The following is a 24,134-nucleotide window of genomic DNA, read 5'->3' on the forward strand; positions in this document are numbered from 1 at the left end:
GAGTACAAATGTGTCTGTCCTGGAGCCATTGTGCTCTAAAGAGCAAGACATGACCGATGTTGAACTGGAAGAACGATGTTAATCTAAAAACACTCATGTAGCAATCTAGTTACTGTTGAGGTTGGCACCATAGAGGGGGGGTTCGGGTAAATCCATTGTAGCTTCCCTGAAATAGACCTAAAGCTGAACCCTAAAGAAAGAGTGAGTCTCAGAGAGTTGAAAACTGGTCAAAGGGAGCAAGACGAGAGGTAGGGACTTGTAAAGGACCTGCAAGCCATGTTTAAAACTTAGAACCTCAATTTTAAAAAGTCCCCAGGCTGTTCGTGGTGGTGCACACCTTTAATCCCAGCACTCAGGAGGCAGATCTCTTGAGTTTGAGGCCAGCCTAGTCTACATGATGATTTCCAGGATAGCCAGAGCTACACAATGAAACCCTGTCTCAAGAAAACAAAAACAGGGAGCCCCTGAAGGATGTTAAACGTTCTGACTAATTTCTTTAAAGGATAGCTGAGGAACAAGCAGTAGCTCCTGTAAGAGTTGAAACTGAAAGTGGATGGAGGCCAGGTCTTCTAAGGTGAAATCAAAGGTGCTTATGCTATGGAGGTGGATTCTTGGGATGCCAGGCAGTCTTGTCAGAAGGGCTCAATTGATTCAATTAAAAATCAAGAAACTTGAATTTCTGGCATGGGCCTGCATAGGGAAAGAGCATGTGACCAGAAGCAAGGCTGGGCTGGAGCTAAGGACACTGGCTTCAGTTTTAACATCCTAGCTGTAGGGAGTTGCTGAAGGTTATTTGGTCTTTTTTTTTTTTTTTTTTCATTGCCTTTGAGAAAGCTAGTGGTTCCACATTTTGTTGTTAGGAATCAGGTTTGGGAGAATCAGGTGACTTGCCTGAGACACAACCAGGAAAGGACTGAACCTGGACTTGGGATTGCGTTTTAACTATTAAAGCTATGGGGTGAAAGGAATGTTGTTGGTTTGTTCTGTTGTGGTTTGTACTGTTTGTATGTGGAGGGGTGCCCATACATGCATATATGAAGGCCAGACATAAACTACTGGTGTCATCATCTGTTGTCTGCCTTATTTTTTGAGACAGGCTCACTGCCTGGCTAGACTGGCTGACCAGTAAGACCCTGAGTGCTTTGAGCCATACCCACCCCCACCCCGCAGCCTTTACATCATATGCTTCTGTGCTCTGGTGTTGACAAACTAACTAGTGTTGCCTGCCTCCTCCACACACACCCTCCTCTAATACACTCAGGAAATTAGAAAGGAGAGCTTTCCTGGCCATGCCCTGCCTGGGGCTGGATGCCTGTGCATCTTGTTCATCTTTCCACTTACAGTATACTTGTTCACTCCAGTCTGTTTATATGTATGTACAAAAATGCATGCAGTGCCCACAGAACCCAGAAGAGGGCACTGGATCCTCTGGAGCTGCAGAGAGTTGTAAGCAGCTATATTGGTGCTGGGTATTGAACCCAAGTCCTGTGCAAGAACAGCAAGTGCTCTTAACTGATGAGTTCTCTCTCCAAGCCCCAATAAATTCAAAAGTTAAGGGATCTGAGGGGCAGGGGTCAATGATTGAATGCTGTAAGTCCAGTGTGAGGGCACAGAACTATAATCCTACCACTTGGTGTGCATGTTGCAGCTCAGATGGCAGTTGGGAGCCAAGGAATACCACGTTCACGTGTACAACAAACCTCACACCAAGATATTTATTGGGAAGAAAGACCCCAGGAGGGTGGCTGAAGCAGTAGAAGACTGAGCAGAAGACGACAGGGTTTTTATAGGGTTTCTTGGAGGGCTTTCCAGGGTGGCCTAGGATTGAAGGGATTATATGGTCTGATCTTGAGGCAACCTCAGGTATTTTTTTTTTTTTTTCTGTAAGGTGGGGGCTGGTTACTTGCCTCAAGGGCCTGGGAACATTATAGCTGTTGGGGAAAGTTAGAGAAGTCTGGGGGTGGGGCCTAGCCTTTGGAGCTCCTCAGGGGCATGGCCTAACCTTTGGAGTTACACTTAAGTGCCTGAGTAGCCTAATGGTAGAGCCTGGCCGCAGGAGGTCTCCAGGGTCTGGGCCTGCAAGCAGAGTCTGTACAGGGCCTGGGTTAGGGGAACTAGTCAACACTTGGAAGGTGGAGGCAGGAGGCTTGGACTACATAGCAAGACTGTCTTAACAAAACACCAAAAGTTTTAGACTTTTACTTTTGGTCAGGGTCTGGAGAGATGGCTCAGTGGTTAAGAGCACTGGCTGCTCTTCCAGAGGTCCTGAGGTCAAATCCCAGCAACCACATGGTGAATCACAACCATCTGTACTGAGATCTGGTGCTGGTGCCTCTTCTGTACATGCTGGCAGAACACTGCATGCATAACAAACAAATCTTTTTAAAAATTCATTTGGTCAGCTTGTTGAGTAAAAATAGATTCTGTTCCTGAAACTCGCATGGTGCAAGAAGAGAAGTTGTACACTTGTCCCTAAAATAATAATAAAACGCAAATTCATGAAGCATTTCATGTTTTTGAGTCTCACTTAACCACATTTAAGAATAGGCCCCATGCAGAGCAGTAGATGAAAACACAAATGAACTTAACAATATTTTTATAGATTTTTAGTCTCATGTACTGCTTTGATTGCCCCCCCCCTTTATTTTGGTCTTCCTGGTTCTTTGCTCATAGATTATGGTTTTCAGTTTTGTATTTTTAATGGATTTTGTCTCTCTTTGTGTGTATTTCTTGTGCTTTTTCTTTGTGTTTTTTCAAAATTTTTAAATCCTGGTTTGTTTGGTTGGTTTTCCTGTTTTTGTGAGAGAGAAAGGTATGGAATTGGGTGGGTGTGGAAGGGTGGATCTGGGAAGAGTTGGGGGAGGGAAACTCTGATCAGAATATATTATGTGAAAATGCAATAAATACACACACATATATGATAGTGAATAGAATGATAACCTGTATATGGTGACTATATGAACACCTAGAATCACCCCCACTTTTTTTAAAGAAACAGTCTCATTATGTAGGCATACACTAGCATAATCATCTTCTAGAATACTTTTTCAGTATAAAATAGCGAGAGTTCCTTTTATGTGTCTTACATTAAAACTAAAGCTATCCACAATAAAGCCAACCTTGTTGGCAGAGGTGTGGGTGAGCCAGCCCAAAAGTTGTAAGCATGGGAGAGCTGTCCCCACTACTCGTCTGTCCTATGGTGGTGCGGGAGGATGAGAGATGCCCCCGTTACCCCTTGCCTCTTACCACCTGCAACAAAAGAGAGAGCTGACCATGCCTCTCACTTAGGCAGCATAGCAGAGCTTTCCTGTGGTCGGAGGTGAGGGTGACCCAGCCCCCATACTATGAGCAAAGGAGAGCTGTCCCCATTACTCATGTGACATGTGATAGTTTGGGCAGAGGACAGATGGCCTCCCCACCATCTCTCACCCATCAACGCCTGAGACAGGTGGAGGAGCTGGCCCTGCCCCCAACTAGCTGCAGCACTGGGGAGAGTGATCCCTGTAACTCACCTGGGCAGCATAATAGAGCTTCCCTTAAGCACGTAGGTGTGGGAGAGCTAACCCTGAGGGCATGAAAGCAGAACTGGCCCCATCCCTTGCTCATTGCTGCAAGAGCTGAACTAGCCAGGGTGATGCTGGAGAGCTCACCCTGGTGATGAGAACAGGGGAGACCTGCAGGCTGACCAACCCTACAGCTGCCTAGGCCCAGAACCAGGCTTATAGCTTGGCCCACCCCAACATCCACCCCATCTGTGATGTGTTGGAGCATGTGAAGGGAGCTGATCCATAGACCCAAAGCTGCAGGATCTCCCCAGTACAAGGCAACAACAGGATATCCAGGAAGAGTCCTGTTGAGGGTCCAGCATCAATAATGTAGCAGAAACCAGGGGTCTCAAACCAGACCAATGACTCTTTGCAATGAACACTTGCAAAGTGAAGATATATGGACAAAGGCGTTGACTGTGTGACCCACTGTGTCATTGCAGCTTCTATGATGAGATTTTTTAATTTTTCCTTTTTTTATTTTTTTCTCTTAAATTTTGTTTTGTTTGGTGGGTGGTTACAGGGCAGAAGGCAGATGCAAAGGGACAGGGAAATAATGGAATCAAAATACATGATGTAAAAGACACATAGAATAAATAAAAAGAAAGGAAAAAAGCTAAGGTGTATCACGAGTTCTAATAGGTTTTATAAAACCAACCATATCACTTCTGGTCTGTCTTTACAGACCTCCAGATCTCTATGGTTAGCTAGTGGCTAGCTCCACCCTCTCCACCCTCTGATCTTCAGGCAAGCTTTATTTGTACAAACAAGATATCACCACACTAAAGTTATCCTAGAACCTGGCATGATGGAGCACTCTTATAATCCCAGGACTCTGGAGGATGAGGCAAGAGGATCCAGAGTTTGAAATTAGTGTGGGCTATATGGTGAGACACTGACTTAAAAATATTTAACTAGTAAGAAAGAACATTGGTCAAAACCTTTTACTTTACATCTATTCAAAATCTTTATATAAAATTGTATAATATATAAAATGTAATGTTTCTAATGAATCTTAAGATTATCAAGCAGTACAGTAGATTGCTTGCTTAGCAGGCGAGAGTCCCAAATTCAGTTCCTGCCACTGGAAAAAGGAAAACTTTTGGAATGGAGGAAATGAGGAAGTATCCTGTCGTACTCATTTCAGTTTGGAAGTTGTCAGTGTGAACATAAAATGTGGGAAGGGTGTTGAAAGGACCTGGACAGAAGGACACTCGGTAGCAGTGTCCAGCAGATTCTGGCTGCTTGTGCCAGATTCAGTTTTCTGTCCTACTTAAAGGAACCATCAGAAAAGTGTTTTAGTGCAAGTCGACATACAGAACAAGGTGAACTAGAGTTTTTCTTTGTGCCAGAGAGCAAAGACGTTCTCAAAGGCAGATGTGGACTTGTTAAAAGGACACAGGGTTTACTTTGTAGACAATCCCATTTCCCAAAAAATTGGGTTTTCCTTTTATTTGCATTTATTTTATGCTGAATTTAAAGTTCAGCATTACAGTCCATATATTTTTTAAAAGATACTATCTTTAATTATGTATGTATGTGTGTGTCCATGGGTTTATGCCTGAGGTGCTTGCAGAGACCAGGAGAAGGCATTGGATCTCCTGGAAGTGGAATTACATGCAGTTGTGAGACACCTAGCTTACATGCTGGGAACTAGACTCGAGTCGTCTGGGTGAGCAGTGCACACTCTTAATCAAGTCACTTCTTCAGTCCTAGTTTCCAGTAAACACACATCCTAGGGCATATCCATGGAAGTGAAAGGACAACATTCAGGAATTGTCTGTCTTCCTCACCTTGTTGGGTGCTGTGACGTACTACTACAATCTGGATTTTCGTGTGGGTTCCAGAATTAAACATAGCTCAGCAGGCTTGTTTGGCAAGCACTGAGCCAGGGAACAAACAACAAAGAAGCATTATAATCAATTCCAGCATCCTGGAGGCAGAGGCAGGCAGCTCTCTCTGGGTTCAAGACCTACCTGGTCTACATAGGGAGTTTCAGGCAAGCTAGAGCTACACAGTGAGACCCTGTCTCAAAACAACAACAACAAAAATTCAGTACTCTTTTTGGGCCACCAACCCTGTATGAAGCCCCAGTGTTTGGCCTGGCACACCCACCACCTGTACCATTATATCAGCCAAATGATTCTTTAAAGGAGCATACTTGGTGAGTTTTTGTCACTCATACCTTTGGCGTCCTGGACAACAGCTTCATGGGTGCTCCTAAAATAACTGTGATCTTTCTAGGTCAAGTGAACCATTTTTATAGGTTGCTCTAGACTGCTTACAATATTTAAACATTTTTTTTAAATGGCGGGAGATTTCAGGTGCAGCTCTGTGGTAGAGCCATGGGGCAAAGGATAATGAACTGTAATGTATAACTTTAGGGGAAGAAACAAAGGATGTGATTACTTTTAGCAGCTTAAAAGAGAGTGTTAGAAGTGTCCCAGACAAGGAGCAGTAACTCAAGCTCCCTCTTCTGGCTTCCACAAATCACCTTCATACACACGGCAGAAGCACACATAACACAGACACATTAATAAAAGAAACCTTTCTAAAAGTGCAAATAATAGTAACATATAAACTCTTGGATAAGTAGTTGTTAGAGAACAGAATTCTCCAAGCGCAGCATATTTAAAATGGAAGAATAGATTTTTACCATTGAGAAATCTCAGGTAATCAACTCTCACATCACCAACACAGAGTGAGCTATACAACATCACTGACAATGTTTCAAAACTATCTAGCACATCCCTACAATAACAGTGCTTGGCAGGCTAAAGCAAGAGAGTAACTAATTTGAGTCTAGCCTGGGATACAGAGTGAGATTCTGCCCCAAGCAAACAAAAATATTTAACCTGATTTTAATCATGAGGAGACATCAGGCATTTCCCAAATGTATGCCATTTATTCAACAAGATAGCTGGCTTGGACTCTTCAAAATTGTGTGGGGGTGGGGAGATGCCTCAGTCAGTAAAAGTGCTTGCTATACAAATGCGCAGACCTAAATTCAGATCCATAACACCTATGTGAAAAGCTGGAACTGGTAGTATCTGTAATCCCAGCTATGGGAAAGCAGAGACATCTGAATCCCTGGAGTTCACTAGCCAAACAGCCTAACTGAATTGTTGGACTCCAGGTTCAATAAGAAACACTATCTCGGGGCTGGAGAGATGGCTCAGTGGTTAAGAGCATTCATTGCCTGTTCTTCCCAAGGTCCTGAGTTCAATTCCCAGCAACCACATGGTGGCTCACAACCATCTGTAATGAGGTCTGATGCCCTCTTCTGGCCTGCAGACATACACACAGACAGGATATTGTATACATAATAAGTAAATAAATATTTAAAAAAAAAAAAGAAACACTATCTCAAAAATAAGGTGAGAACAACTCAGAAAGACACTCAGTGTTGACCTCTGACATACACAGTCATATACAAGCATACTCATAGATACATATACTACACAAACATGAAAATGTCATTGTTATAAGAGATAAAATGGGTATAGGACTCAGTAGATAGAGAGAACGGAAGGAGTATATTTTTACATTTGTATTTTATGAATATGTGTATACATATATATATTTGTGTGTGTGTATACATACACACACATATTTAAGAGCTTTGGTTAAATCTTGGATTGAGGCAGTTAAGGGACAAATGTAAAGAACATTGATAAGCAGTTGGAGAGGTTTGAATACTACTCTGTGTTAGGTAATATTCTGTCAAAGCTAGCTTATCGGGCATGCTGATGGCAGTTCATATAAAGAGTCTCTGAAGGTACTTAGTATGTATACACTAAAGTAATTAAAGGCAAAATGTCACGATGTTGCTACAATTTTTAAATGAGAAAAAATGTATAATGTAGAAAAAAATGGGTTGAGAGGTAACTCAGTAGTAGAGTTGCCTGTGCAAGGACAAGGACCTGTGTTAGGATCACCAGAGCCCTGGAAAAGCCAGTGCACATTTGGGTTTTTTGTTGTTTTATTTTATGTTTTTGGTTGGTTTTTCCAGACAAGGTTTCTCTGTGAAGCCCTGGCTGCCCTAGAATTCGCTCTAGACCAGGCTGGCCTCAAACTCACAGATCCGCCTGCTTCTGCCTCCTGAGTGCTGGGATTAAAGGTGTGTACCACCACTGCCCAGATAGGACAGTGCAATTTTAATTCTACTTCTGGTGTGCAGAAGACTTGCTGGCTGACCAACCCTGCCAAATTGGTAAGCTCCAGGTTCCATGAGAGTTCCTGTGTTCAAAACAAGGTGGAGAGCAACAGAAGTCTGCACCACCCCACCCTGCCTGCCATGTATACCGTACACATATACCATGTCGTCCTTTAGCATCCATATGCACTACCCCAAAAATAAACTAATATAAAGCTTACTAAATTAAAAATAGGGGGATCAGAGGTGGAAAGGAGGGAAGACAGGCAAAACACAAATGTGACAGTAGGTGGATCTAAATCAGTGATTCTCAACCTTCCTTAGGAAGACATCTGATATTGCTCTCTGACCTACACACCACACCACACCTCAGATGGAAGGGAAAGAGGAAAGGGGCAATGGAAAGGGCAGGGGAAGAGAAGGACAGTTCAATGCAGACTGTGTGCTTTGTCCTTTTGAGACCTGGTTAGTATTTACTCCTGTGTACAGGAGACTCTGGAGAATTTTAAATAGACAGATTGGTGCATTTATATTATAATAAGCTCATCACTGTATCAACCCGTTGGTCCCTTTCTCAGTTCTATTGGGATTTCTCTTTTGAACCAACCATCTCCAGTGTTTTGTCTGGTTTATGTTGTTTTTTCTTTCTCTTTCTTCCTCCTATCCTGCATCACTTCTCCTGGGTCCCACGTTCTCTTCTTCTTTGATGTCTTCCTCTCTCTGAACCGAAGATCAGCCAGTAAAAAGCAGTCTCACCTGTCCAGGTAAGAGGGATGCCTCTGGGGGAAAAAGATCCCCTTGGTATTTTTTAAATTTGTGTAGGGTGATGGTCGGTCGGTTGGTTGGTTGGTTGGTTGGGGAGTAAGGAATGTTTTTCTTTTGTTTTTGAGACTACAGTCTCCTAGTATAACCCAGGCCAGTCTAAAAAAGTTGTATATAGCCCAGACTGCCTTGAACTCAAGTCTTCCTGCCTCAGCCTCCCAAGAGCCAGGTTAGCAGTTGTCTGCCACCTCATCTGGCTCTTGTGAATAGTTAGTATCTTCACAAAGCTCAGAATTAAGCACAAAAGGATATAATGAGAGGTCTCTGGTCTTGTGCCTATTCCCCGGGCAACCACTTTCCCACCTCAGAGACAACCAATGTTGTTTCTTTTGTACTCTGCAAAGATATGCTAGATATTTGCATATATAAAAGATATGCAAACACAGCATCTTTTCCCTTTTATCTACTGCTTTAAATGCCCACATAATTCTCTTCTCTTCCCCTGATAGTATTATAGAGGTCATTCCTTACACACAGTTTTGTAAGGACAAGTTCTGTATTGTTATATAGATATGAGGTCATTTCTGGTGTTCTCATTGTGCACAGTGATTCCGTACATAAGCTTCCACTTCATCACTAACTATAGCTAGGATGGGAACCGCCCCTTCCTGAGAGCAGTAGCATCTGATTTTCCAACTGTGAACTTTTTTCTAAAAAGCCAAGATGTTCTAAGTTTGTTTTCAGTTTTAATTGAAGAAGAGATCAAGAAATAAATCTATTGGTTGGTGTATGTGCTACTTAGAAGGTTTGAGGTCTTAATTTCTAAGCAGGATGCTACAGACTAGCTGTAGGGATGGTCTGATCATGGAGTTGAAGTATAAGGTTACCAATAGACCAGATTCCTATTCTATGGTATCTGGAAGATAAACAGACTTTTCAGAGGCTCAGGCAATTGATATGCTCCTGTTCGGGTTGCCATTTCCCTAGAAGGTTAGTACTAAATGTCCAGTTGCCGTCTTAGAAAGGTGAGACTTTGAGGGACAAAGAGATAAAGCCATTCCATGCTCTGCTGTGCTCACAGAGGCCTCTGTATGTGTCTGGCCCACCATATCCTCCTAGTCTCCTCTTTTGCAAATCATCACCTAACACTAACTAGCTGTTTGTTTTTCTTGCGTTCATTTTCTCTGCTGCTCCGTTCTGTTCCATCAGCCCCATTGCAGCCTGGTAAGACCCAGCAAGCACATGTATGTTTGTACAACCTTCCTGCTGTTGTCTCTTTATTGTCTGACTCTACAAATACAAAGGGTATTTTTCTGCATACCCTGCTGAGTATTAAAGAGACCATACTTGCCTGCCCAGCCAGGATTCCAGATAGGTGGTGTTGCCAGCATTATACACATGATTAATTTCTTATTGGGATGACCAAGTTACAAGGTGGGGTGGGTTAGCTTTCATTGTTCAAAACTCTGGGCCCCCTCTAATAACAGAGCCTGTTCCTCTGGTCCCTCCCGTCCCAGCTTATTAGTGTGTTTTCTTTACTCCTTCTCCAGGTTAAGTAGCCTGTCTTCTCTGGGAGACTCTACACCTGAACGCATGTCCCCTTCCCACCACCGCCAGCCCTCTGACACCTCTGAAACAACAGGTAACTGCTTTGTTGCATATCAGCACATAGACACAGGTATATGCCCCTATAGAGAAATCCTGTACACCTGTACACCTGAACTTTATGTTGAGCACATAATATGTGTATTGGGGTTTATGTTAGGAGTTTTGTGTCAGTTGTCACTTTATACCAACCTAGGAAGTGTGTTTTATATTCTTATTTTGCAAATAAGGAAACTGAAACGTGGAAAAGTTAGGGAACTTTCCCATCCTCACACTTATTGGAGACAGAACTGTGGCTTGAAACCAGTTGTGTTGTAATCTAGAACCCATGCCCCTGCCATCACAGAGTGCTATCGCATATGCTCAGTGTCTAGCAAAGACAGTAGCCACACCCCTTTGTCCTTTCTTGCTCCTTTACTCAGTTTCTCTCCCTCCCTTTTTATTCTATGCATGAATATTGATATGAATAAAAGAGGATTTCTCCTGGCATTTATCATTCCTTGGATTTGGCAAGGAAACAAGCCTGAGTTATCTTCATGAGTTTTCCAACTCCAACATCAGTCAGCTTTGGTGTTCCGTTTGCTCTGTTCACTGGGTATAACAATGTAAAATTTCCAGTTAACCCACAGGGCTGTTTATCTTTAATACTAGATTTGAGGAACACTGCTGGACTTAGACCTACCCTTTCTTCAATCAGTGTCATTCATGCAGGCCTAAAGGGACAGCCGTTTCAGCACCTTAGGAAAGGGTCACTTCTCATATGGAATACAAAGTCGCTTACAGGTTTTTACCAGTCACTGAGGGTGGAATATATTACAGCAGTATATGTGGACAGGGTGAATCTGGGGAACTGGATTAGTCGGGAAAGCTACTTAAAAAAGAAAATTTTTAAAGTGACTTGGATACACTGACTTTCAGTGTGACTGCCTGCCCAAACTCCTCTTCTCTACCCCACCAGGTCTTGTTCAACGCTGCGTCATTATCCAAAAGGACCAGCATGGCTTTGGCTTCACAGTTAGTGGGGATCGAATCGTGTTGGTGCAGTCTGTGCGTCCTGGTGAGTGCTGTGACCCTTCTGTTGGCAATGGACAGTTCTCAAAGGTGGGGGGAGGGGGTGTGTGCAGTGTGTCTTGGAGATTGCTTGAATGGGGGATCCCTAAGTGAATGGTAAATAAATTATTCTAGAACTAGCTCCCTATAGACACATGGGAAAGTCTCTGCCACACTGAGCCAGTAGGCAGAGTTTCCCTCAGTTGTGCCCAGCAGCTTGGTTTTTAATTGATTCCAGGTGTAGTCAAGATCAGCCATCCCAGAGACCAAGTGGCATGGCAGCACACACTTTTAATTTCAGAACTTGGGAAGCAGGAAGTGGATCTTCTTATGTGTTTAAGGTCAACCTGATGTACATACAGAGTTCCAGCTAACCAAGTTCCAGCTAGCTAGTGAGACTTTGTTTTAAGAAAGAAAACAAAAAAGAGAAACCGCCAGATATTTTGGAACACACCTTTAATCCCAGCACTTGGGAGGTAGGAGCAGGCCAATCGACTTTGAGGGCAGCCTGGTTTACAAAGTGAGCTCCAGGACACCCAGGGCTACACAGAGAAGCCCTGTTTTAAAAAACCAAAATAATAATAAGTAATAATATGAAAACCTGCCCACAGAGGCCAGACGAGAGTATGGGATTCCCTGAAACTGGAGTTACAGGTGGTTGTACGTGGTTCTGGACACCAGTCCAGGTCTCTCCAGCCCTAAATAGTTCACTTTAGATGAGGGGAGTCTTAATTACTGAACTGAAAAGTTATAATGGAGGGTAGACTACATATACCAGAAGCTTCTAGATGTACTAGGTAAGAAGTTTAACAGATAAATACAACTTAGAAGAAATGACCATCTGGGGGCAAATTTACAAAATATAATATTTATACTTCTCATTAACTTGATTTGTGTGTTCTTGTGCTTCTTGGGTATAAATTAAGGGTAAGAATAGAAGCTCTTCACATATAGTGAGCAAAACCTATGCGCCCTCCAGTTGAAAAGGTCAAGAGCATGTTCTTCTGAGCACCTCTCTTGATCAGCCAGCATCAGAAGGCCTTAATATGGTCTGTTTCAAGATGGTCTATCTCAATTGAAGAAACTATCAATGAGTTAAAAAAGTTTTTTAGTAGAATGGCATATTATTATCTCTAAAAATAAGAAACTAGAGAATATCTTTATGAACTTCTCAAGACTTAAATGTCACCAGTTTGAAACCTATTGTTTTAATTTATTTCTCCAGTTCTTAATATTACTTTCCTACCTATATTTACTATAGTCAACTTACCTTCCCCGTGATATCAAATGGCTCTGTCTGACCTTAACACATCCAAATAAAGCAAAAATGTTCTTCTCACATCCTCGCCCGCTGTGATCGCTGGGTGACGAGCAGAGCAGCAGCTGTGCCTTTCTTATCATGTTGCTGGAGCAAAGTTGGATGTCCACCCAGGATTTGAAGTTTTGATACAAAATCTCAGAGCAGATAATCTAGGACAGACTTTGGTGTGGATCTGGTGGCTTTTGTGGCCGTTACAGGACTCTGCTAACTGGCTCTTCTCCCTTCAGGAGGTGCAGCCATGAAAGCTGGTGTGAAAGAGGGTGACCGGATCATTAAAGTGAGTAAGCTTTCTCTCTCCTCCATCTTACGGTGGTGGCAGGGTCAGGAGCTGCCTAGTGCGGTGGCCTGTGTTGTTCTTCATTTCAGTACTAGCTCTGGCAGCCACTAAACCAGGGTACTGCCATAGCAGGGAGAGGGATGAAGGGCTTCTGTGTTTTAGGCTCTTCAAGTTCATTGACCTTGAAGCATTCTGGAATAGGTTTTATTCATCCTTACTTCATAAAATACAGAAAATAAGGTTAAGAAGAAACAGCTGTGGCCCTCAGGTTCTTACTTCAGTCTGACCTCCACACAGTGCTGACATGAGAGGACCTTCTGGATGTAGGAGTCCTGACTACATTAAAGAAATCCTAACTACAGAGACTTCTCCTCCTCCAGTAAGGAAGAAGCCCATAGGGTCAATAGATAAACACAGGTATAACTGAAAAAACCTATGGCTGGAGACATGGGTCTTATCCCTGAAAACTCAGAAGTCAGTTTGGAACTGACAATGTAAACTTGAGTAAACAAGTAACCAGAGGTAACTAGAAAGCACTGGGAAATGGCTTCCTAAAGAAATAGCATTTTAGACTTGGAAAAAGGTTTTCACCACTGTTACTCAATGTTATTTGTCCCTCCAACAGGTGAACGGCACCATGGTGACCAATAGCTCGCACCTGGAGGTGGTGAAACTTATCAAATGTGAGTTGGTTAGGGCATAACAACTAAAGAAAATAGACTTGGTGGACTCTGGGACAGTTTGACACGTCTACTGACCTGAGAGGCTTCATTTATAGGTAGATATTGAGGCAGCTGAAATCACATCTTTAGTCTTAACATAAGCAATCAACTTAAACTGATGCAAAACCTTAGTATGATGTCAAATAGCGGCACTATTAGCTTTCCAATAGAGAGCTTCATGTTTAGTGCACCGTCATTGCCACCTCTCCTGACCGAATCCTGAGACCACATTTCATTTACATGTCATCTGTTCCATTCACCTTCTTCCTTATTAGCTTCCTGAGGAGGCAGAAAAGGGGCAAAAAATACTTTAGCCAGGAATACATAACAAGTGAGTCTATACACATAATCAAATAGAAGCAACAGTACTGAGGAAGTAAATAGAATGTGGGAATGTTAGGAGAATAGAAGGCGAGAGTCTGAGTGCCTGTTGTGTACCAGGCAGGAGTGTGCTAGACTTTACATTGCTTCAAAATTTAGTGAGATTAAGAAGTAAACTTGGCATGTTAGTGTACCCACACAATCCCAGCATCTAAACTGAGGCAGGAGGATTTAAGGCCATTCTTGGCTGCAGTGAAAGACTAACTTGAACCAGGCGGTGATGGCACATACCTTTAGTCACAGCACTTGGGAAGCAGAGGCAAGGTGTATCTCTGTGAGTTCAAGGTCAGCCTGGCCTACAAAGCTAGTTCCAGGACAACCAGAGCTATATAAAGAAATCCTGTCTTGGGGGGAAAAAAGCGAGGGGGGGTAGAAACACTACTTTGAAAAAGCAAAAGGGCAGGGGGGGGTGAGGTAGCCTTAGGGAGTGTTCCCTGAGATTATTTATGGGTGGAATTTTGGTTGGGGTTTCTGTGTGAGGGATTGAGAACTTGGTTGGTGCAGGGCAGGAGGACAGAAATTAGAAAATGGCTAGAACTTTTTTAAAAAAGAAGATTTTAATCTGTAGGATTGTAAGTCTTCTTGAGAACGGTGGTACTCAAACAAACCTCTTTCTCTTTCCTTCTAGCTGGCGCTTATGTCGCACTTACCCTCTTGGGCTCTTCTCCTTCCTCCATTGGTGTCTCTGGGCTTCAGCAGAACCCACCTCTGGCAGGAATACCCAGAGTGAACCCCGTGATTCATCCACCACCTCCTCCTCCGCCCTTGCCACCCCCACAACACATTACAGGACCCAAGCCTCTGCAGGTATTAGTTTTACTGGCACCTACAGATCACTGTAAGTCCTAGAGTCTAGGGACTCTTTGAAGATCTCCCTCACTGGAACTTAAATTGAATGGGTTTGTAGTAAGCAGAAATAGGCCAAAGAGACATGTAAATACCACCAAAAAGTTAAATAAAAATGAAGTCTGCATAAAAGGATGTTTGTGCTTTAGTGTCCTACTCCTCTGTGAATGAAAATGAGGTTTATAGATGGCATCCTCATTGTGTTCCTCACTGTGTGAAGAATCTCACAGGGGACCCACCTGGGCCCCAGGTATGGACAGAAGTATCCCACGGAGATTGTTGCCAGTTGGTGTTGGGAGGGTGTACTTGAAAGTCAAAGAGGAAGAGGTTGGCTTCAGAGCAAAGGGGCTCCTGAAAGAGTGAAATAGAAGAAAGATTTAGAAAGAACCCAAAAAAAGTAGAAAAAGAGCCTTCAAGAGTAGAAGAGCCTGTGTGAAGACTTGAAGAAGGACAAAATGCAGATATGTGTAAGAACAGGATTCTAGGTTGAAGAGAAGTCGAACTAGTTCTTTGGAGAAGTTAGAAAACAATTCGGTATGAAGGCTAATTACAGCTAGGTATTTAAGTTCAGTAATAAGGTAAAACAACAAAAGATTTTATGTTTATTGCATTCCCGCAAGGTGTTGAATTATCCAGAATATACTCATGAAATCGGGCTTTACTCTCAACATCTTTCCTCACTCAGACATCTTTCCTCACTCAGGAATGAGCAAATGTAAGAGAGTTAAGCTATTGAGCTAGTCCCCAGATCTCACTACTATTATATTTCCATTCCTAGGATCCTGAAGTTCAAAAGCATGCCACTCAAATCCTCAGGAATATGCTGAGACAGGAGGAGAAAGAGTTACAGGTGAGATCACTGTTAAAGATAGACGGGTCTTTACTTTCATGCAGTAATTAATCCCTATGACAGCAATCTGCCAGTGTGTGCAACTTTAATTTTTTATTTTTTGCGGCTTAATTTTGTAGACCATATCCAATTATAGTAAAAACATCAGGGCCTGTGGGTATATAATATAGCCCAGTGGTAGAGCACATACTTGAGGCCCTAGGTTCAATCCCCAGCAAATAGAAAAGTACTGTCTTGAGACCATTAAAGGATTGTGTTGACTGAGTTTTCTGTCCTGCCTGGTTCCTGCAGTCGTTAAGTCCCAAAGAAATCACACAGAGGTCTACATTAATCATAAACTGATTGGCCCATTAGCTCAGGCTTCTTATTAACTCTTATAACTTACATTAACTCATTATTCTTATCTGTGTTAGCCACATGGGTCAGTACCTTTTTCAGTAGCGTAGTCACATCTTGCTTCTTCTTTGTCTGGACAGAACTGAAGAGGGAGCTTCCCTCTTCCCAGAATTCTCCTGTTCTCATTGACCCGCCTCTACTTTTCTATTTGGTTGTCCCGCCTATGCTTCCTGCCTGCTACTGGCCAATCAGCGTTTATTTAAAATATAATTGACAGAATATAGATGATTATCCCACACCAGGATTGCCTTTGGCCAACAGAATTAGTTAAAGCAGACCAGTGAATGAGTAGGATAGCAGAATCCTATGGCTAATACATTAGGATGTTGAATATGTAAACTAAATATAAATAAATAAGAAAACAGCTAAAATGAGGAACTAGTAGAACTGAGGAAAATTGAAGTTCATTGGAATTCCTTTTTTTTTTTAATTTTTGAGGCAAGGTTTCTCTGTAGCATTGGAGCTTGTGCTGGAATTAGCTCTTGTAGACCAGGCTAGCCTCAAACTCAGAGAGATCCTCCTGCCTCTGCCTCCTGAGTGCTGGGATTAAAGGTGTACACTACCACCTCCCAGCTGGAATTATTCTTAAGAGGATTCCAAAGAAGAGAAAAGTAAGCATGGGAGGTAAGGGTGGGCAGATGAATACTGGGTTAGACTGATGAAGAAGAAGACAAAAAAAGATACCAGTCTAGGAAATGATAGGTACAGAGACCAAGAAGATTAATTTGGCTGGAATAGGCCAGTCTGTAAGTATTTACTACATATAAAACATTGTTTTAGTTTCTGTGGTATATAAAATGGAGATGAGTTGGTTCCTACCTAGGTATGCTTAAAATCTAATGGAAATTTCAAATTCTAGTAAGAGGGAAGTCATAAGAACAAAGAGTTTATATAGAATTAAAAGGAAAAACAATTACAATGCCATGTAAAAGCTTCACAGTAGAAATGGTGTCTGTGTTGAGTTTGGAAGAGTGGAACTTAAGCAGACAAAAAGAGGTAGAGGGTAGCCAGGCACATACCTTTAATTTCAACACTTGAGAGGGAGAAGTAAATGGATCTCTGTGAATCTTAAACCAGCCTGGTCTACATAGATGTTTCAGGTCAACCACAGCTACAGAGAAAGACCATGACTCAAAAATAAACAAAATTGGGGGCATTGCTAGTGAGGAAATAGTTAAGGTCAAGGCATGGAGTTGTGAAAACAGACTTAACAAGTATTGTGTTCTTGTGGTGTGCTAAGTCTTCTGTTGGAGCAATCAGTGGGGTAGCCTTCAAGGTACAAGTATGAATGGTTACAGGAATAAATGAGAGATGTACCTACCCTTAAGGAGTTTCTGTAATACCATAGGACGTGATCAACTAAATGAAGATATATTGCATTGTAAATTCACATTGGTTTACTAAGACATCGTTACAATATAAAACTAGACATGTAGATCAATGGACTAGCACTCAGAGCTCTGATATTAATGATTACAAAATGGCAGCTCATTTTCAACAAAGGTACAAAGACAATTCAATAGTGTTTGTCTCTTCAAAAAATGGTACTAGATAGCTTCATATCTACAAACAAAGAATCTGTATCCTTATCTTACAAAATTAACAAAATTAATTAAAATGGATTAATAAAGCCAACAAACAAATGTATAAAACTCAATAGAGATGAGAAAAGGGGGACTTGGTCTGGACTGAACATTGCAGATGTTGTTCTTGTTGTCCCTCAGGACCGTGTCTACACAGCACTTAAATTATGTTAGATATAAGTAATGAGGAAAGAAAAATATTAAACTTTTAGAAGGAAACATATGAATCATCATAACCTTGGATTAACTAATGGATTGTTTATGGTACTAAAAGTACAAGCATTCCCCCAAAAGGTAATTGGATATCATCAAAATTAAAATGTCTGTGTATAAAGAAATAATGTAAAAAATAAAAGGGCAACTCACAGAATAGAACACATATTTCACAATCATATATCTATTAAGGATCTTATTACCAGAGTATGTAAAGAACTCTTTCACCTCAAGAATAAAAAAGCAAATAACAGGGCTAGAGAGATGATTCAACTATTAAGAGCACGGGCTGCTCTTCCAGAGGACCCAGGTTCAATTCACAGCACCTATATGGCAGCTCACAATTGTCTGTAACTCTGGGTCCAGGGGATACAATGCTCTCTTCTGACTTTAGTGGGCCCTGCATGCATGTGGTATGCAGACATACATGCAGGCACAATACCCATACTCATAATAAAATAATATTTTAAAAAGGTCAACACAACTAACATTTTGGCAAGGGCTGATGTTTTTAAGTGGTAAGAGCACTTGCCTAGACCCTGGATTCCATTTCTACTCATCACTAGATGCAAGCAAACAACAACCAAACTTAAAAAATAAAAACAACAACACCCAAAAGAAATTAGATAGGAAACTAATTCAAAATGTTCCTTGATTTTTTTGATATTTACTTAGATTTTTTTTTACATGTTCTTATTTTTAAGAGTGTGTGTGTGTGTGTGTGTGTGTGTGTGTGTGTGTGTGTGTGTGTGCAGGTCCCTCAAAGTCCAGAAGAAGATGGCAGATGCTCTGGGAGAGTAACAAATGATCTTAGCTTCGGAGACCTCTTTCCAGCCCCATAAGCTTTGTTCTTAAACTAAATAAAATTAGCAAAAGATTTGAACAGTTCTCTAAAGAAGGCACGAGCCAGACATTGTGACATATGCCTGGAAATCTGAGGCAGAAGGATTGCAATTTGGGGGCCAGCCTAGGTTATGTAGTGAAAAACAACCTTAAAATTAACAATTAAAGAACTACAAATGGCCAATAAGCATATGAATAGATGGGGAACTGCTTCTCAAAATGACAAGATACTGGGATTTTTATAGCCAAAATAGTAAAAAATCATTTGTGGTAAGGGTTGTAGACAAACCTGAGAAATACTTGTTTATGTTTTGTCTACAAGTTCACCATCCTAATCTGTTTGCATCACCAATGGTGGGAATATAAAATAATACAGTCACAGGAAAACATTAGGTAGTTCTTCCCATTGCAATCCACTAAACACAGATGTAATCCACTCCTAGATAAATGCCAAGAAGAATTAAAAATACATATTCACACAAAATTTTATACATGAACATTCATGACAACTATCTCTGTAATAGCCCAAAGGAAACAACCTAGAGTCTGCCAACTGGTAAGAAATGTGGTATATCTACAACACAGTGGATATTTAGCCATGAAAAAGAATGGAGTACTGATACATGCTATTAAAAGGAAGAACCCTGAAGGCATACTAAGTGAAAGAAGACAAAAGTTCACAAAATGTTGCAGTTCCATATATATGGAATGTCCAGAATAGGCAAATGCTCAAAGACAAAATAGACTCGTGGTTACTAGAGTGTGGAAAGTTGGGGAGGTAGGTTGACTGCTTACAAATACCAGCTTTCTTATTGAAGTCATGTTCTGAAATTTGATAGTATATTTGCATAGTTGTGTAAATATACTAAAAAACCTCTGTATTATATACTTCATATAAGTTTAAGTTATATGAGTTATATCTTAATGACAAACTTGAACTGACGTGCGCTTACTGGGAAGATTCTAGCCTACGTCCATCCTAGGTCGGAGCTTGATGGCGTCTGCCTCAGAGAGCAGAGCTATCGCATCTGCCCTGGAGCATGGCATCTCTGAGCTCACTTCCTTTTCCTCCCAGCATTCTGTTCTGTTTACTCCTCCCACCTATGTTTTAACCTATGAGGGCCAGGCAAGCAGTTTCTTTATTTTTTTAACCAATGACCTTCCTCCATCATTTGGGTACTGTGGAAACCTGAAAGCATTACTGATTTATGCAGTATCTATCGAAGTTTTCAGGAGGTGACAGTTGAGTGGGGTTCAGTCCACTGTGACCAAAACACTGCAAACAACAATACAGGACAGTGGTTGGGAAGTGATTCGGCTCACTTAAAGATCTTGGACTTTCTCCTAAAGACTGTGGGAATTAATCAGAGATTTTCAAATTAATCTTCTTGAGAGAAGTGTGGTTTTGGAACTGGAGAAATGATTCTGCTGTTAAGGGTATTTAAGGGTTGTTCTTGCAGAGTACCCAAGTTCAGTTCCCAACACCCACATTGGGCCACTCACAACTGCCTATAACTGCATTTTCTAGACATCAGATGCCTCTTCTGGCCTTTGTGGGTGCCTGCACACATATACACTGAGGCACATCCACACACACTAAATAAAAAAATGTAAGTACATGTTGAGTGAATTGACATAAAGAAACCTCGGGGGGCTGGAGAGATGGCTCAGAGGTTAAGAGCATTGTCTGCTCTTCCAAAGGTCCTGAGTTCAATTCCCAGCAACCACATGGTGGCTCACAACCATCTGTAATGGGGTCTGGTGCCCTCTTCTGGACATCAGGCATACACACAGACAGAATATTGTATATATAATAAATAAATAAATTTTAAAAAAAAGAAACCTTGGTGGTGGCTACTGTAGTATATAAGAGATGACGACGGATATGACAAGAACTAGAATTTAGAACAAAAAAGGAAGAACAGGAAAGAGACATCTCAGAAGTCACATTATGGATAGTTACCATCTGGTTAAGGAGAAACAAGAGTAAAGGATGGCTCTGAGTTGGGTGCCATGGGTGGAATCTAATAAGTCACAGGAGCAAGGCTTACGGGACAGAAATGAAGGTCAGCATTGAATGAGCCTGTGAGGCATTTAGGTAGACTGTCCTCTGGGAAACAACTCTGGAGAGAGGAGATTAGGGTATCCTCGGCAACAGTATGGTCATTGAAGCTGGGATCTGGCTGAAATCAACACCAAATCAGAGAGGAGAATTCTAAAAATTGAAGATCTGTGTGAATCTTTAGCAGTATCCCAGCCTCTAATATCCACATCCTTTGCTGCTCTTTCATCTTTTAAAAGGTAGCTGCTGAGGTGATGGGGACAGGAAGAAAAAATGGACTGTGGCTTAAAAGACAATGTGGATTGATAGAAGTAATTTTATTGTGGGAGTTTGCTTTTAATTTAGGGAACTTAGATGTCTTTAAAGGGTAGGACATAGGGAAGGAACCACTTGGAAAAGATTTTAAATTTGTCTGAACAATGTCTTAAGAAACGCTTAAAATTATCAGTGGTAAAGAATTTGACTTCTCTTCTGAGTCAGAAGAGATAATACAGATGTGTTGAAATGGAGTAATGTTGGAAAAAGTTCTTTTCAGATAATATCTGCTGAGACAGGGAATGTTTGGGGTTTGATAGACATGGAAAAGATAAGTCTAAAATGTAGGGAATTTTAACAAGGTTAGCAGGTAGCAGGAAGCTTCAGGTGAAGTCAGTTCATGTGTAAACGTAACATCTTCATTTGTTAAGTTTTGCTGCTGATTGCTTTTATACAAAAGCATTAAATACCTGCTACGTATTAGGGCATACAACTGCCACAGCCACTCTGGCAAGCATGTCACAGTTACTCAGATATTAGGGTCATCTCATGATGCAGATGCTGTCGTCTCCATTCCTGGCAGATGTATTCAAGCTTGTCCACGCCTACCCAGCTAGTACATAGAGGACCAAGATCTAATGCCAGTCTCCTCGGCCCTGTGCTCTCACTCTGCTGCGTGCTGACAATACATGCCTGCTCTTCAGACACCGCTCATGAAGCAGGGTTCTGGCTTCTCTAAATAAGCTTTTCCTCTCCTCATTTGACATTTTCATTTTGTTGTCTTTACTCTAACATTTTCTGTGTCGTCATCTGGTTAGTTACTTCAATACTTCACTCTTGAGTGCAAGTTGAGGAAGGGCTCATGTACAATGTGGGACCTCATCCAGCCCTTAGAAATAGGAAGACTTTTAGTTTTGTGGTTTGATGTTTTTTTTTTTCCTTTCTTCCATATATTCTGTTTCTCATCAATCACCCCTTTTTTCTGATCCTAAATGATGCTGAAATAGCAGGCATCTACTAGCAGACAGAAATCTTCTCTTCTTTGTTTTGTGATAGCTGCCTATTCTTACTGCTGTAAATCATCTATCCTCTACTAACCAGTCCTCTACCTTTTCCCTCCTTCTCCTTCTCCTCTCCTCTTTCTCCTTGCCCCTCCCTAGCGTATCTGTGAGGTGTATAGTCGGAACCCTGACAGCCTGCTAGAAGAGCAAATCGAAGGTGCCCGGCGGCGAGTCACTCAGTTACAGCTGAAGATCCAGCAGGAGACTGGTGGCTTAGTGGTGAGTGAGTGAGTGGAAGTAGGCATTGCTCCAGGACCAGCACCATGCAGAGGGACTAGTGTAGAAGGAAGAGAGCAGGGCCGAAAGCCTCGTGAGCACGGCAAGAGTAGCACCAAAGAAGGTGCACTATTGCAGTACCTACTGGTGATATCAGAGAGAGAAAAGCCTGTTTTATGTCCTACTGAAAAGAAGAAAGAGAAATAAATTAGTCTGCTTTAATCTGCTAATTACTCTTCCCTTCTGAATAGCTTCCTCAAGAATGTGTATTCCTTCTCTGGCATTACTCAGTGGTCATCCAGTAGCTTTTTCTTTTAAGGATCTCCTCAAGGGAACACAAGTGCTTTCCAAGTCAGCCTCAGTTAAGGATCCCAGTCAGTTGAAAAGAAATGCCACACAGGAGGAGGTTGTTTATCTTTTCTTCTCATCAGGGACTTTACCACTACTGTCTTGCTTATATCCTTCAGGCCTCAGTTCCTTGGGTAAGTAAGAACTAACCTTAGGAAATTATGGTACCCAAGAATAGTAAGTAGTTTCCCAAACCCATAGAAATGGTTTAAGGTGGAGCTGGAGAGATGATCAACAGTTAAAAGCACTAACTGTTCTTCCAGGGGACCCAATCCCTCCTCTGGCCTTCATGGGTACTACACACACTTGGTACACATACATACATGCATGCAAAATACTCAGACACATAAAATAAAAATAAATCTTTTTAAAATATTTTTAATTTAAGGCATTTGTCTTTCTTTTTAAACTGTTCTGTCCAGAAGTTGGTAAAAACATAGGAAACTAAACTTTAAAAATCTACTTTTCTAAAGGGACTTTCATATCATATAGTAGATGACTTAGATTATGGACATGGACCATCTAGTTTTGATTACCAGGCATAGTTCCCCTCAGCTTTCAGACTCATGGCCAAGTAACTTAACCACTAAGAGCCTCTCTCTTCATTTCTTATTCATAGAAGGACACAGCAGAATGTACCTGGTAAGGTATTGCCAGAACTAAGGCATACCACTAGCACCATGTATAAATGTGTGTGTGCCTGCTGCCATTGTTGATGTCTGTGTGACATGAATTTTGAGACTCTGAGCTGAGAATTGTGACATTTGGGTGCTAGCCCTGGTTTTCTTCATTTAGAATGTACTTTAGAAAGATTAATAAACATCTGAGCTTCTTTCTGTCTCCTTATTTATAACATGGGAATAACCTGTTCTGCCTGGAGTTGCTGAAAGATTGAATGCAGTTAAGGAAAGTGCTTTGTGCACAGCTCTGCAGTGACTGGGGCACAGAGCTTCGTGCCAGTACCAGTACTCCCGTAGATACAGATGTTTTTAATGTGATTTATTTATTTATTTATTTATTTATTTATTTATTTATATTTTATATGCTCTGGTGTTTTGCCATGGGTGTCTGATTCATAGAACTGAAGTTACAGACAGCTGTGAGCTGTCACGTGGTTGCTGGGAATTGAACTTAGGTCCTCTGGAAGAGCAGTCAGTGCTCTCAACCACTGAGCCATCTCTCCAGCCCCAACATATATGTTTAACATCTTTCCTCATTGCAGGTTTGGGATTTTTTATTCCTTAATGGTTAAAAAATCTTTTCCTGTATCCAACCTGAATACAGCAATAAATGCTTCACTCTTCCAGGGTGTAGAATGAAGGGAGATTTTTGTTAATTTTTACAATAATAATTAAACTACTTTTCCACCATTAGGGGTCACCACCTTCTCAGACTGCACATATGAAGCTGGGCATTTCCCATCTCTTCAAGCTGTGCAATTCCTAGGCAGTAAAGCAAAAGTAGCCACTTGCTATAAAAGCAAACATGGCTCTGACTGGTAGAAGGAAACAGGAGTGGGAGAGGCTCAAAGAAATTTCCCACTGTCTGGTCTTCTCTCTTTTAGGACATACTTCCAGTCTATAGTGACACCAGCCAGAGAACATCTGAAGGTAAATCCCCATCGTCCTCTGGGTCTGTGTGA

The 24,134-nt window shown here is 41.6% G+C and overlaps 1 protein-coding gene across 14 annotated transcripts in view; it reads left to right on the plus strand.

The window, feature by feature from the left end:
- Positions 1–24,134, plus strand: part of Arhgef11 (Rho guanine nucleotide exchange factor 11) — a 131,682-nt gene that overhangs the window by 60,481 nt on the left and 47,067 nt on the right. For 9 of the 14 annotated variants that reach the window (XM_050118776.1, XM_050118779.1, XM_050118784.1 and 6 more), the window contains exons 2-10: positions 8,433–8,465; positions 10,014–10,105; positions 11,027–11,125; positions 12,667–12,716; positions 13,342–13,399; positions 14,448–14,626; positions 15,444–15,515; positions 22,028–22,147; positions 24,057–24,102. In XM_050118776.1, the coding sequence (XP_049974733.1) occupies positions 8,433–8,465; positions 10,014–10,105; positions 11,027–11,125; positions 12,667–12,716; positions 13,342–13,399; positions 14,448–14,626; positions 15,444–15,515; positions 22,028–22,147; positions 24,057–24,102 (749 nt within the window). The remainder of the gene's footprint in view (positions 1–8,432; positions 8,466–10,013; positions 10,106–11,026; positions 11,126–12,666; positions 12,717–13,341; positions 13,400–14,447; positions 14,627–15,443; positions 15,516–22,027; positions 22,148–24,056; positions 24,103–24,134) is intronic. The other 5 variants (XM_050118786.1, XM_050118790.1, XM_050118787.1 and 2 more) reach the window with 2 other exon arrangements.

Source organism: Alexandromys fortis, unplaced genomic scaffold (assembly GCF_014885135.2).
Source record: "Alexandromys fortis isolate MF-2015 unplaced genomic scaffold, M_Fortis_MF-2015_v1.1 scaffold_152, whole genome shotgun sequence".
Classification (NCBI taxonomy): Eukaryota; Metazoa; Chordata; class Mammalia; order Rodentia; family Cricetidae; genus Alexandromys; species Alexandromys fortis.